Source organism: Podarcis gaigeae (genome assembly GCF_964106915.1).
Source record: "Podarcis gaigeae genome assembly, chromosome: 6".
Lineage (NCBI taxonomy): Eukaryota > Metazoa > Chordata > Lepidosauria > Squamata > Lacertidae > Podarcis > Podarcis gaigeae.
The window spans coordinates 51,226,436-51,241,182 of record NC_139682.1 but is presented as its reverse complement, the minus strand read 5'-3'; the positions used below and the strand labels follow the sequence as shown (position 1 = coordinate 51,241,182).

The window sequence follows — 14,747 nt, the reverse complement described above, 5'->3', positions numbered from 1 at the left end:
AGGATGAGCCTCCTAGCAAATTTTGTGGGAGTCAAGCATAGTGCAGGCTAGAGTAGCTGCAAATAGGAGGGAAGACAAAGGGTGGAACTTAAAATAGATCTGCTTTGACAAACTAAAAAATTGAATCAGGCTTGTGTTTGATGCAAAATGTCTCATTTGTGTGTCGGACACATTACATTAACTCAGCTGGAAGAAGAGCCCAGGTTATAGAATCATAGAGTTGGAAGAGACCACAAGGGCCATCGAGTCCAACCCCCTGCCAAGCAGGAAACACCATCAGAGCACTCCTGACATGGTTGCCAAGCCTCTGCTTAAAGACCTCCAAAGACGGAGACTCCACCGCACTCCTTGGCAGCAAATTCCACTGTCGAACAGCTCTTGCTGTCAGGTTAAAGTAGGATTCCGTTGGGGAGAGATGATATAAGGGTGAGAGGCTCATGGATGCTAGAATTAAACCACTACTTAGGAATGGTATAAAGAAGATATGGAAAATAGTCCGGAGAACTGATGCAGGTTTAGGTGCACAGCAGCCAATGTTTGTGCAGTTTCCAAGTAAGGAAGTGACACCTGGGTTTTTTTTTAAAAAGCAAAATAGCATGGCTGCTTCAAGCAGGTGATTATCCCTCATTCACTGCCAAGATGTCAGCCACATTCATATACTTTACCATAACCACTAATAAAACACAGATGGCCACTTGAGGTATTAGGCTACAGGATGGACATTCTTCATAAACTTAATAAAGTCTTGCAATGATTGCCAGTAGAGTAAGCTAGTATGTAGCCTAAGATGTCTTGTTCCTTCTCTTTAAATTTGTTCCAATGCCTTCAACTTTGTCTGAAAGAAAAACATGCAAGTCACAATTAAACCTTCACTGCTTATGGAGAATGTGGACCAGTAAGAAGTAAGCAGCACATAAGCGGCACACAAAGCACCACCAAACCATTCTACGTTCTAAATCTTATATTAATAATCCAAAAATTGAGACAGAAGCCACAAACGGAAAACTCATTTAAATTTTGTCCTAAAGGAAGATTCAGTCTTTAAAGTTCCTTTAGCCAGGCTCCTGAATCTTTCTTTTGGACACAATTTGAATGAGTTTTCTGTTTGTGGCTTCTGTAGTAGATCTTGTACCTTGTTCTCTCAATTTTTGGATTATTAATATAAGATTTAGAATGTAGAATGGTTTGGTAGTGCTTTGTGTGCCGCTTATATGCTGCTTGCTGGTCTACAAGAATTGGCAGCATAGGTTCATTTCTTCAGTATGGAGAATGGAGCAAAGCTTTCAGTCAATAAGTGTATGTAGCAAGTTCCATTTGTTCTGATTTCACTAGAATGGGTGTACTTCAAACCTTGCAGTTAAATTATAATTTCATTTATGTCATAGGAGAGCTGCACTGTGGCTGTTGCTAGTTGACAAATTGTTCCATTCATAAGTAGGGCTATAGCCCAATTTTACCTGTTTTCTTGAAGTCCCCTGCAACATTAATTCTGCAATTTTTCTTCCAGAGGGTTCCTTATTGTACAGATCTGTTGTCTCTGGCAGATAAGATTGATCAATACTCTGAAACAAATGACAAGGTCAGCTAGGATGTGATGATCTAATGTGTGGTTAGTTTGTGCTCTGAACAGTTACTGGTAACCTTTTTAGTATACGTGATTTCTGACAATCCACTATAAATAAGTCACCTGGCTCTGTTTTACAATTTGGCTGCACAGAAAATTGATAAATGGTAAACATGAAAGTGAGATTGCTTTTGGTTTTCTCCAGTGGATGGTTAATTAGTATGCTCATCCTTTTGTTTTCCTGGGTGGAATGAAAAGTTTATGATGATTAGATTCACTTAGCTAGTATACGTACCCCTGATGTATATCTGAGTTCATCCCATCTTCCATCTGCTATGCGCACAACCACAGATGCACCTGGCACCAACTGGATCTGGAAGTTTCAAACTATAGCATTAAGTACATTCTTTTATATGTGTGATTGTTGAACAAGAATAATGGTGAAACGTTGGGGATAAAGTAGGGCTTGCATAGATTGCAGGCGCCTGTCATACCTGAGGCTGTTGAGGTTTTCATATAATTACAGAATATCCAAGTGCCTCCTTCCTCTATACTGGAGCCTTCTACTCCAGGGTTAGTAGACCACATAAATGTTCCCCATTGCACCCAAATGAATCTGTAAAGCAGTGGTTCTCAAAGGGTGTGGCAAGAAGATTCAAGGACAATCAAATATTTAAACATTTCAGTGTAGTATACAGTAGTATAAATATATATATATATTTGCAGACTATGGATAAATATATTTACAAAAAAAAACTAATTTGAGTTTCTTTTCTCTCAATGTATTTCTTGTCAAACAATTTGGTATGGCATGAGCAAGTTTTTATTCTGGAAGTGTGGCCGAAAGAAAAACATTTTAGAACCACTGGTTCAGGTAAATTTTCAATTTAAAGATTACATTATAAAGAAACATAGTCTTGTACATTGATTTATCTGACTTGGCAGTCTTCAGGGAGGATATCTCTGCAGCACAAACACACATTTTGGAATCCATTTGTATGATGGTAGGGCTGATGTTGCAAACCACCTTCTGTCTTGCTCCCCAAAATCTTTGCCAGCCATGCTCCTTGGAACTTTCTGCACTTGCAGTAGTGTTTGAGAAAATTGGGATTTGTGTGGTCTACCTTTTGCATCAGTTTTTGTTACTACCCTGTATAATACGATCTAGAAAATGATTGCAAGTGTTCACCTTACTTCACCGTTTTACTTCTTGGATAAGCTTTGTGAAGCTACTGCTCTATGCTTAACTAGTCTCATACCTCTTTCTTTTGGAGCATGCTCTTCATAATGCTGCTGCATTTCCCTTCAGATAAGGAAGCCAGGATGATCTGTTAAGGAAAGAACAAACCTTGAACCAGAAAAGAACAAACCACCTACTGTTTCTTTGCAGTATTCTTTTAGTAGACTACTGCAAGAGATTCCTTAAGTGAGAGAAATAGTTAGAAGTGTTCCCAAAACAATACAAAGTAACACTGTAAAGCTTACTAATTTTGTACACACGCCAAACAACATCTTGAAATTAGAAACTGATTGCTGACTTTGGACTAAATTATAGTAGTGTGTAAAAACAAGTGGGTCAAGAGCTGGTGACACTTAAGCCAAAGATGGGGTGGGGAATGCTTAGCAGTTATAGGCACTGGTTCATTGCTTTGCACCATCAACACCTCCAAAAGGTGGGAGAACTAGTTGCCATTTGTACCCTTTGTCATTGCTAAGATATTTGCAGGCATTAAGTGTACACAAGTAGGGACTTCAGAAAGTACTGAATTCTGTGGGGATGAGCCATCAGTTCTTAACTGATGCTGCATTCACATAAAGCTCAAAAGTGGGGAAGTGGATAACTTTCAGCTTGACAGAATGGTGATATACAGGTGATGCAGGGAAACATTGTACAGAATATATGTGTGTGTGCGCGCACACGCTAATAAGTGCATGCCCCTGCCCAGCTGCTGGCATTTGATTGTTTTTGCAAGAATATTGGCATGTATGTCTAACTTTTAGCTGGTTGGTTAAGTTAACTATACCTGACTGGGAGTCCCCTGGTATAGGGGCAGTTGGTAAATGCCAGTGTTGCAGTAACCTCTGGAAAACACATGAAGAGCTGTCCATGCCCCACTTTTCTGAGTGTAATGTAGCTGTTCCCCTTTTAGCATGACTCTTCTTTGTGCTGCTTGGCATTCTTTTTCACCCGAGGCACATTGGGCAGGATTCACCACACCTTGGCACAGGTGAATAATAATGGCTGTATATTCATGGTAAACTCTGTGGGGACAGGTCTGAAAAACAAGTTGCAGGTTCTGAAAGGAAAGGCTGAGCCACCTGTTGTGTACAGGTTCACAAATAAGAGTTTGGAAATAAATATGGTCATCAGTAAGAAAGCTTACACTGCACTCCACCATGGGCAGACTGCCTCATTCAAAATCATGCCAGGTCTCCTTAACACAGAATTAAATTTCACATACCCGGAGCCCCCTGGTATAAGGCAGTGGGTAAATGCTGGTGATATGACATGTTTCTGTAAAAAAAATTGGGCGGCAATGGATTTATGAAAGGAATGCACACACTTCCTTTATGTGGAACAGAAATTAAGAACCATGAGCCTTGCTGCTAGCAAAAATGTTTGAACCCCAGTAGGGTATCAAAATATAGGCTACAGATTTAGTAGGGATAGGTGGTAGGGAATCAGCCTAATTATAGCAATACTAATTCACTAGAGAGAATGTTTCTACTTTGCTGAACTTTTCTGGAGCTAATAATTCTGCTTAAAGCTCCACCTAGTTACCTTCCACACAGTGCATCTTAGTTAACTGGTTACTAGGCTCAGGAGGCATTTAGCCACTTTGCTGTAGAGACTGCTGAATAAGACAGATTACTTGTGAAAAATACCAGATAAACCAGTGTTGAAATACAGATTGGTTCCTTCTTACAGCATGGGACCCATCTTACTGAAAGGCAACGGCCTATCCTTTGCTGAGTGGAACACCCAGTGTCATCTTTTTTTAGTTGTAGGCCATTCTCAGAGTCCTGTGACTGAAGGGTGGCTTACAGAGTGACGAACAACAAAATAAAGGATGTGATACCTTGAAGCCATCAAGCCACACAGGCCATTGCTGGTAGCTGTTCTTGTCAAGCTCCTCAACAAAGATGGGGTAATCATACTTCAGCCATTGCGCCCCAAAGTAACATGCCCCAGGTGGATTGAAGCAGAATTGGGCGATTGTCAAGCCAGACCATGGTAAGTTCATGCCTCTGTCCAATGCAAACTGGAATACCACAGAGATTAGATGTCAGTCTGGATAAGAGCACTGTACACACACACAGCCAAGGCTTAGTTTGCTCACAAACATTAAATACTAAATTTGTTTCTCAAATATACCATTTCAAATTACTCTGACATGCCAGTTTTCTGTGAGCAGGGAATTTTTGTCCTTAGCAATATGAAGTAATACAGCCGAGAAAGTCAACTTGTTTAGAAAATTAAGAATACTAGTGGTTGTCTTCAGAAGTTGATAAATGCCCGTTAATCAACATGTAGCTAAAGGCACAGCAACAGAGACCAGGTTAAAGGTTGATAACTATTTTCAAGTGCAGAAATTACTCAAGACTGGTTATAAGCAGCCAGCATTCCTATCGATGTGACTACTGAGTTAAACACAGCTTACTTCCATCTCTATAGTATTCTATCCCAGCCATGTATAAAATTTTGTGCTAAACGGCATTTCTGTGAGTGTGATATCTATTCACCTTGATGCCGTAGGTGGGAATGTATCTGGAGACATAGGTGAGGCTGAAAGGCTGTGGACTGCTGCCTGGCACCCGGGTTAGTTTCTGATGGATCCAGGTGACAATCTCCTCATCTGTGCTTAAACTCTTAGGACCTTCAAGCCGGTGAACTATTTCCCGCACTGAAACAACAGACCTGTGTGAAACAAAAAGCTGTTTTTGCTGTAGCCCACAGTTACGGAATTCTATCATTTCCTACCAAAGTGTGTTGATGCATGGGGCGAGATGCTTGGCTTACCCTTCTGTTAATCTGATTTGAATGTAAGATGGACTGTTAACGTTTTGTAAGGTTCCTTCTGCCCTTTGATTAAAAAAAATTTCCAATCAATAGGCTCATCAAATACATAGTCCACCATAGAACATACTATAATGACTCAGCTTTTATATATGTGACTACAGTGACACCAAAAATTCTTAAAAGTAATAGCTGGCAATCCTCTTAAGGGAGACTTTTCCACAATTGCTATGATTCCACCTTTTTTACTTCCATCCCACAGCCACTGAGGAGACAGAAACTCAGTTTTACCTGTTGGTCATGGCTTCATAGAAGCAACTTTCTCCTGCAGTAGGCTTGGCCGAGTCTGAATAATAGACACCATCAGAATAGTCAGGCCTGGACTGAAAGAGGCCCACTTTGGCCCAGTTTGTCTGAGGGACCATGCTTCTTTGTAAAGTTTTATGGCTGGAATTTACAGGCGCCTTGATAAGCCTCACTAGCAGGGTTGCACAGGGCACATACCTACAGGGAAAGTGAGAAGACAGATATTAGGAAGGTTGTATGATGATAAGATGGGGAAGGAATTGGAAATGATGTAAGTGAGAGGGGCTCACCGTCCTATTGATGTCAGAGAGCTGGTAGAGAAGGGCTGATCTGGGCAGGGACTGTTGTGAAAAATACGGAGCTGATGAGCACCATCATTGAGGGAGACCTGAGGAAAACAGTAATCAACATCTATCCACTGACCCTTTTTCCTCCTCCTTGGGAAACAGGTAATGGGAAATATATTGTGTTCCCCTCCTACCATTTGCATCTGAACTGTGGAGAAACAGCAAGATTTTTGGGTAGGGCTCCAGGTCACACAGCAGTTATGGTGGGATGGGATTTTTGGCATGGCACTAGAAAGCATGAGCATTAATAGTAAAAACCTATCCTGTGAGATCTAGTGGGAATGTGAAACATTCTTGTAGCACTTTGGTTGACAGCAAAAGAACGAGAGTTCCTGAAATACCCATGAAGAAAGAAGGCATTTTCCTACTGGAGCCTATCAGCATTATAAACCATGTCCTAACTTCATTTTCAGAACTGAGGCTGCTTCCCCTGAACTCCCCTTCAGTTAATTCACCTGCATCCCCTTGGCCTCTGGTTCAGGGGCTGTGTGTGTTCCACATTGCACAAAAACATTGAGAGCTGCCCAACCGATTTGGATGAGCTCAGAGGTTAAGCGATTGATGGAATAAACCTGTAAAATACCAAGAGACATTAGTTCATCCCCCCCTGGCAGTTAGACCCATAGTTCTGTTTTGTGTTGGAGGTCAGAAAGATGTTGCCATAATGTCCTCCATGAAGAATATATTAATAGCCCTGCAGAATCAGACCAAAGGCCCACCTAGTCCAGCATGCTGTTCTCATAGTGGCCAACTAGATGCCTATAGGAAGCCTGCAAGCATTCTGCTGTCTTTTGAAGATACGCCTCAGCCTGCTTACACAGGCATTCTCTTAATCTCTTGACCTGAGTCTCCAGTTTTAACTACTACTTTGTTTTAGTATACACCTGTTTTGTTGCATTTTAATTATGGGTGTTTATATTTTAATGTTTGTGCAACTCTTATATTTTGTAGGTTGCTTAGAAGCCTATTTTGGCATTAAACAGTAAATAAATAGCAGGACCTAACCCCAACAATACTCTTCCCACTTGTGTTCCCCAGCAACTGGTATTCGGAGGTATAATGCCTCTGCCACTGGAGCCATTAATAGCACCCAGTTCTAATATGATGAGAGGAGGAGAAAAATGTCTCTCTATCCAGTTTATCCTCAGCATGCATAATTTTATACAGCTCTGTCATTTGCCTCCTTACTCTTTTTCCTAACTAAAGGTAAAGGTAAAGGTACCCCTGCCCGTACGGGCCAGTCTTGACAGACTCTGGGGTTGTGCGCCCATCTCACTTAAGAGGCCAGGGGCCAGCGCTGTCCGGAGACACTTCCGGGTCACGTGGCCAGCGTGACATCGCTGCTCTGGCGAGCCAGAGCCGCACACGGAAACGCCCTTTACCTTCCCGCTGGTAAGCGGTCCCTATTTATCTACTTGCACCCGGAGGTGCTTTCGAACTGCTAGGTTGGCAGGCGCTGGGACCGAGCAGCAGGAGCGCACCCCGCCACAGGGATTCGAACCGCCGACCTTTCAATCGGCAAGTCCTAGGTGCTGAGGCTTTAACCCACAGCGCCACCTGCGTCCCTTATAAAAAGCCCCAAATGATGTAACTCTTCCACACAGGGGAGTTGTTCCAGCTCCATTCCAGGAAAGGAAAGATCCTTAATTTCCTAACTCTTGACCCCCAACAGGACATGCTTCATTCATTGGCAGCATTCTTTGCTCGCCCTTTACCCATACCAACACAAACCTTTAATAGAAGAGTTGCACAAGGTGCTATCACTGGCTCTCTGATTTCAACTGAGTAGTTGTAAAGTGGATCAAATATGCTGCTATTCAGGTCAATCCCAGTGCAAATGTCTGGTCCAATTCTGAAAGGAAGAAGCAGAAACAACCTTCAGCTAGATGTTTTCCATAAGAGGGCATTGTTAAGCTCCTCTGTTGTCGTGGCACCTTGAACTGAAGCAAAACCCTTTGCGTGCTTCAGGACATAACCATAGAAACATTAAAATCAGGGGTAGGAGACTGAGGGTCATTCTGTCTGGAAGGCTTGCACAGACAGAACAATTGTGAGAGTGCCCCATTGAATTCCACCCATAGCACGTATGCAGCCTGGGAGAAGCAGAGGAAAGATGGCATTTTAGGGAAGAAAAACCCAGAGAACTGTTCCTCCTTACTGCATGAAACCACTGGTGAAGATGCGAGCAGTGACCCTGGTAACAGTGACACCATCAGGCAGGAAGCGGGCTCCATCAATGTATAGATCAAAGCCATCTCCAGCTCTGAAAGGCTCTACAGGAGGAGTCTCCCCGAAATGATGAATAAAAGCTTCCTGTGGGGGGAAAAGTTGTGATGATACTAAATGGTCATTTTACTGCACTTTCACTCAGTTTAAAGGTCCTTTTGTTTCAACAATCCCGAACAGTTTATTATCATGAGCAAACATAAATGCAATTTGTTGTAAACAAATGTAGAGAAATGCATGCTGGTGCAAAAATCTTAATGCCGCATGTACTCTCAATGGGGTCTGAAGTAGCAGTGATTGACCAGGAACAAGACCTGGGGGCCATAGTAGTTAGCTCAATTAAGATGTTGATCCAGTGTACAGGAACTGTGAGAAAGGCAAAATCCATGCTAGGGATCACTAGGAAAAGAACTGAGAATAAAACTGTTGATACCATAATGCTTTTATACAAATCTATGGTGTGACTGCATTTGGAATTCTGTGTACCGTTCTGGTCACCTCACCTCAAAAAGGATATTGTCGTGTTGGAAAGGGTTCTCAAAAGGGCAACCAAAATGATCAAGAAAATGGAGCAACTCCCCTGTGAAGGAAGCTTGCAGATTTGGGACTTTTTAGTTTAAAGAAAATGTGCATGAGATGTGACATATGTTTATAACATTAAGCATGGCATAGAGTATATAGAGAAAAGTTGTTCTTCCTCTCTCATAGCACCAGAACTCCTGAAGACCCAATGAAGCTGAATTTTGGAAGATTCAGGACAGATAAAAGAACTGTAAATTGCAGTGCCCAGAATTCTTTGAAGGAAAGGAGGTTCTTCAGATACACTTTAAAGGTATAATACGTATGCAGCCAGATTGTGTACTGAGTGGAGGTGGAAGGTCTGTCCCAATTATCCCAAGCCCTGTAGAGACTGTAAAACCGTCCTTGCCCAGCACTCACATGAGGCCAGGTTTTTGCTGGGTCAAGTGGAGGTGGTGACTCTGGTGGGAAAGGCTGCTCAGGTTTCTGGGTGCTGAAGACGTGCAGTCTTAAAGTAGCATCACCATATATCTTGAAGTCCTGATGATTCTCTTCCATTGACTAGGAGCAAAGCATTATGTGCAGATGGGAATGAAACAAGAGGAAAGCATAATAAGGCAGAGCTTAAAACATGGGGCTTTATCCAGTGCTCTGTGCAGATAGCTTCACTGGCACAACAGAAATTTCATTTCTTCTGCCCCCATGTGCTTCTACTGCATGCATAGCAGTGTTTTATTCCAGTGGGGCTGCAGCACTGGATATGGTCCAAGGAATCAACACACAACAGAATGGAGGCTTAACCAATGATTCAGTCCTCTTAAGTATTACATACTGTTGCTTCCATATAAAATATTGCTCTATGAAGATTACAGTTGTAAGTCTTTACTAGAGTAAGCCAGTAAGGAGTGTTGCATCAATAAGAGCAGCAAGACTGAACGAGTCATTAGATGTTTAACATCTCTTCAGCCTTTTGCTGGTATTAATATTGGTGTACTTTACCTACCTGGTTAACCTTTGTTTGCTTTACAGGAGTGGACTTACCATCACTGACAGAGCTACAACAGGTGGCACAGGGCCATGATACAGAGTCAGTGTATGAGTCCCTGTGTTCCAGACAGGCAACCCAGGTTCCCCTTTCTTCATTGCACCTGTGAAAGCAGAATGCAGAAAACTTACCGGTAATTCCTAGACTAGTAATAGGAAAACCTTAATTCCTGTGGGGAATCATAGCACCAGGCAACCAGAAATGCCTGCAGCATACCTGTAACCATCACTTTATGGGATTCATACATCTTGGTCAGTCTGAGCACAGCCCAGGCAGCCAGCCATTCATCACTCCCTAGTAGTGGCTGGTGTTGAGGCTTGAATCCTTTGTCCCAGGGGGTGGGTGCCACCCTCCCACTGGGCCAGTGGTAAAAGCGAGCAATAAGGATCATGTCCTGCTGTGGCTCAACATCCCAGAAGGTTTCCTGAAGGAAACAAAAAGAAGCGGTTCAGGTGAGCCAAGAGTAGTGCTATAATTTCCAGCACCTTCTACCCTTCAATTCCCTCTGCCATACACCATACTCAAAAACCACCTAACTGTTTTCATGGATTAGGAATGAGCATGTTTTTCTCTGAGCTCAGAACTGCTTTTACACCATTGGCAAGAAAACCCAAAGCCCATATTTTGCAAACAAGCAACATGAGTGCTTCTTATAGTTAAGCATGGGCATCCACAAGAATTATCCCCGGGATTGGGGAAAGTAAATACTCTAAACCAATGTAAATACTTATCTAGCATCAGAGAACTGGTCTACCATTTCTGGTAACAGGTGACTGAGTTGTGGTGAGGTCTGAGCAAACTTGGCCTCTGAGAAACAAATACAGTGGTACCTCGGGTTAAGAATTTAATTCATTCTGGAGGTCTGTTCTTAACCTGAAGCACCACTTTAGCTAATGGGTCCTCCCGCTGCACCGCTGCCACACGATTTCTGTTCTCATCCTGAAGCAAAGTTCTTAACCCGAGGTGCTATTTCTGGGTTAGCGGAGTCTGTAACCTGAAGCGTCTGTAACCCAAGATAACACTGTACAGTATTCTAGTGCTTGCAGCAATGGTAGTGCTAAGTAACCACCCAATCAGTGCAAGGATAATAACCTGTCTGAGGACACTCTGTGAACTTCCCAGCTGGACTGGGATGTAAACCCAAGCCCATCTCCAAGCCTAACACTCTCCTGCCAAAGCACCATTCTATACCTCCTGTTCTCCAAACACGAAGTAGCCATGTTTAATATTGGATCTCATGGAATCGGTGCAGTAATTCAGTCCCGAGTCCTTCGTGGCAATCACCTGAAATCAAGTTTGAGAAAAATGTAACACATGGTCCAACTTCCTTTTTAAGCTTTCTTGGTGTTTCTTCCTAAAATAATAAAGAACTCCAGGATGGTTCTGCTAGAATGCTGAACCAGGGTGCTAGCTGAACACCACCTATGACACTGGGGCTATTGACAGAGCCACACATGTTCCATACCTGACCAGTTTTCTGATGGTAACCAGTTAGCCGGACAGCCCCATCTCCCGGTGGGGCGCCTTTTACTCTATCAAGGATGAACCCTAATTGTCTTCTTTCATTCTGCTGGGATTGTGGCCACTCGAGCACTGCTTCAAATTTCCTGAAATAATCAGAGGCTTATTAACCCACTGCTCTTCAGCTATTGCCCCTGTCCTTCAGCAGCAAGCAGCACCTTTCCCCTTCTTGAACAGCAAAATGGCAGTTCCCCACCAAATCAGAACCTTGCTAGATTAAGCAATAAAGCTGGGTTACAAGAAAAGTAGAGAGCAATTGATCCACTGTATATTGATATACTGTATATCTGGCTATTAAAGTCAAGTAGAGCAATTGTCTCATTGCCAATTTCTATTGTGACAGCAGAATGTGGAGAGAAATATACCCCTGCAAAGGAAAATCCAAACTATACTTCGTATTTACCTAGGAAGGTATGGAGAAGCCTTTGGTTTCTGTTTCTGGGTGCTGCCAGTGCCACAGCCAGGAAGGTAACAGGGAGAGATGGGGGGAAATGAAAAAAGAGGGGAAGGCTGATGCATGTGAGCATACTGCAGCACAAAGGCAAGAAAGGGGTTTCTTGAAGAACCATATATACTGCCCAGTTGGGTGTTAGGGGAGCAGAGAAGGAATGTTAAAGGTAGTTGATTATATAAGGGTAAGAGTAAGTAAAATGTGACAAATCAGAAAGGACATAAGAAGGAAAAATACTTTTGCTGAGTTTAATTTATATGCATAAAGGTTCTCCTTGGGAGGATCTGGTGAATCATGTGTATTTCATTAGCAAGCTACAGGACAACTCTGCAACATGCAAAACTAAAATAGGCTCATACCAAATAATAAGTCGACCACCACAAGCTGGAGACTGGCATGAGGTAGTCTAAAATGATGACAGAAAGCTGAATGGAATCTTTCTACCTGATATATTTGGTCAATTACTCCATCCCTACTCCTTTTCTGTATCTGGTGTGAGCAATGGTGTTGCACCTCCCTTTTTCAGTAGGACATTCTCCACAAAATTGCCATTGAAAATATTAGGCACTGAAAGTAATCACCACAATATTGGGAATAAAACTGAATGAGGCCCAATACAAGTAAGATTCTCAACTATAGTAGAAGCCATGTTGATGTGGAACAAAGTAGGGCAATAGGTTTATGGCTACTGAATGAAGAAAAAGACACAGAAGAAAAGCACAGAGTCTAAAAGGAAGTCAGCTTGGGGGCTGCTTCTCTTGTTATACTGTTTATGTGAAGTTGCTTCAGAATCATTTCCCTCTTTGTTTTATCGCTCTCTGATCTAGGAGACATTTGGGGCATGAATATGAAAGTAGCTCGTGTGCAATTATTTGTTTTCCATATTATGTACTAATTTTTGTTGGCATTCATTTGTCTCGGGAGACAGTGGAGGAATGCACCTTTGGAGGTGAAGTCAAACTGTTGGAAGGTTGCAACTTCTCTTGTGGCTGTAGAGATGTGGGAGAGACATATTTTGTTAAGTTGCTAAAATAACTAGGCACAGTACGATGGTTTTTAAAAAAGAAGGCGTCCTATAGATTCGCACCAGTTTTAGAACCCACAAACACAGGGATGCACTTATTGATGAGCACATACGGAAGGAAACATAAAAGAGAGCAAGCAGCTTCTAAAGAAACAAAAATAGAAGATGTTACTTCTTGGTAGCCTACATTTATTGGTATTGGTCTTAGCCAATTATAAAACTTAGACTTTACTAAGCCAGGGTGGCCTCTTACATACATCCCTGCTGGTACCATGACAGCCAGCATTTCCTACCTAAAGGAAATAGGCAAATGCTGACATTTCTTTTTCAAAGAGATTCTAGATGAGTGGGAAAGGATTAACCTCTGGGGTACTGACCAGAACAGTTTCTAGGAGGTAGGGACAGAACCACTTTAAAATGCTAATTTAGCAGATGTTACCAAGATGCTTAGAATTTTCAGAGGGGAATGACTCTTGCAGTCACAGAGAGAACCTTCTTCTTCTTGTTGTTGGCATCCCTTGACATCACTAAAATATAATACACTAAAATATTATCCAGTGGTGATCCCTTAAAGATTAAAGAGGGAAGACTTGCAGAATTGATCACTTCAAAAGGGTGGATGGGGCACTACCGTATTTTTCCTTCTATAACACGCAGATTTTTTCTTCTAAAAAGGAAGGGGAAATGTCTGTGCGTGTTATAGAGCGAATGTGTGGTCCCTGGAGCCGAAAAATCATGCAAAAATCAAATCGCGGCGCTGCACGCTGCACGGAGAAGCGAAACCTGAAAAGAGGAAGCGGCTGCTTTCCTGCATTCTGCCTCAGGGTCTTACTGCCCACCCTCCTCTGTTTCTTGCTGTGTTTGCTGAAACGGAACAAAGAGCAGGGAAAGCCCCTCCCCTCCAGGCAAGCTCCGGTGCTGCTGGGGGAGAGGGAGAGAGAGGGGGGAAGGGAGAGAGGGGGGAAGGGAGGGAGGGAGGGAGGGAGGGAGGGAGAGAGAGAGAGAGAGAGAGAGAGAGAGAGAGAGAGATGGCTGGCTTGGGTGGGGGGAAACTTTTGCCTTTCTTTCCTCCCTCCCGTTAAATCCCTCTCCTGCATTCTTAGCCAGCTGCTTCTCTGCACACCCCTCTAATGTCCCTTCTTTGTTTTTCCTTCGCTCCCCACTTAAAATGTGGTTACAAAGCATGGATCCTCAGGATCTTTGCATTGGGTCACCCCAAATTCACCATCAGATCACATAGCATGTCCATGGCTGCAGCCTGCCCCCCAAAAATCACGCACCCACTGTTGCCTGGGGCTGCAATGGTGCAAAAATGTGGTTAAAAAGCATGGATCCACAGGAATTCTCAGGATTTTGGCATTGGGTCACCCCAAATTCACCATCAGATCACATAGCATGTCCATGGCTACAGCCTGCCCCCTCAAAATCACGCACCCACTGTTGCCTGGGGCTGCAATGGTGCAAAAATGTGGTTAAAAAGCATGGATCCACAGGAATTCTCAGGATTTTGGCATTGGGTCACCCCAAATTCACCATCAGATCACATAGCATGTCCATGGCTACAGCCTGCCCCCTCAAAATCACGCACCCACTGTTGCCTGGGGCTGCAATGGTGCAAAAATGTGGTTAAAAAGCATGGATCCACAGGAATTCTCAGGATTTTGGCATTGGGTCACCCCAAATTCACCATCAGATCACATAGCATGTCCATGGCTACAGCCTGCCC

The 14,747-nt window shown here is 43.0% G+C and overlaps 1 protein-coding gene across 8 annotated transcripts in view; it reads right to left on the bottom strand.

The window, feature by feature from the left end:
• Positions 1 to 391: 391 nt before the first annotated feature.
• The window catches only part of CCDC17 (coiled-coil domain containing 17), a 32,182-nt gene continuing 17,826 nt past the window's right edge, over positions 392 to 14,747 (bottom strand). For 3 of the 8 annotated variants that reach the window (XM_083742310.1, XM_083742315.1, XM_083742316.1), the window contains 18 exons: positions 11,950 to 11,991; positions 11,491 to 11,632; positions 11,217 to 11,309; positions 10,242 to 10,449; positions 10,022 to 10,128; positions 9,401 to 9,541; positions 8,394 to 8,548; positions 7,967 to 8,087; positions 6,691 to 6,807; positions 6,179 to 6,276; positions 5,874 to 6,086; positions 5,309 to 5,483; positions 4,645 to 4,827; positions 3,589 to 3,840; positions 2,824 to 2,892; positions 1,860 to 1,937; positions 1,458 to 1,562; positions 392 to 835 (listed from right to left, as the gene is read on the bottom strand). In XM_083742310.1, coding sequence (XP_083598436.1) covers positions 806 to 835; positions 1,458 to 1,562; positions 1,860 to 1,937; positions 2,824 to 2,892; positions 3,589 to 3,840; positions 4,645 to 4,827; positions 5,309 to 5,483; positions 5,874 to 6,086; positions 6,179 to 6,276; positions 6,691 to 6,807; positions 7,967 to 8,087; positions 8,394 to 8,548; positions 9,401 to 9,541; positions 10,022 to 10,128; positions 10,242 to 10,449; positions 11,217 to 11,309; positions 11,491 to 11,632; positions 11,950 to 11,991 — 2,329 coding nt within the window. In that variant the 3' untranslated portion in view covers positions 392 to 805. Of the gene's footprint in view, positions 836 to 1,457; positions 1,563 to 1,859; positions 1,938 to 2,823; positions 2,893 to 3,588; positions 3,841 to 3,948; positions 4,080 to 4,644; positions 4,828 to 5,308; positions 5,484 to 5,873; positions 6,087 to 6,178; positions 6,277 to 6,690; positions 6,808 to 7,966; positions 8,088 to 8,393; positions 8,549 to 9,400; positions 9,542 to 10,021; positions 10,129 to 10,241; positions 10,450 to 11,216; positions 11,310 to 11,490; positions 11,633 to 11,949; positions 11,992 to 14,747 lie in introns of those variants that run through there. The other 5 variants (XM_083742313.1, XM_083742312.1, XM_083742311.1 and 2 more) reach the window with 5 other exon arrangements.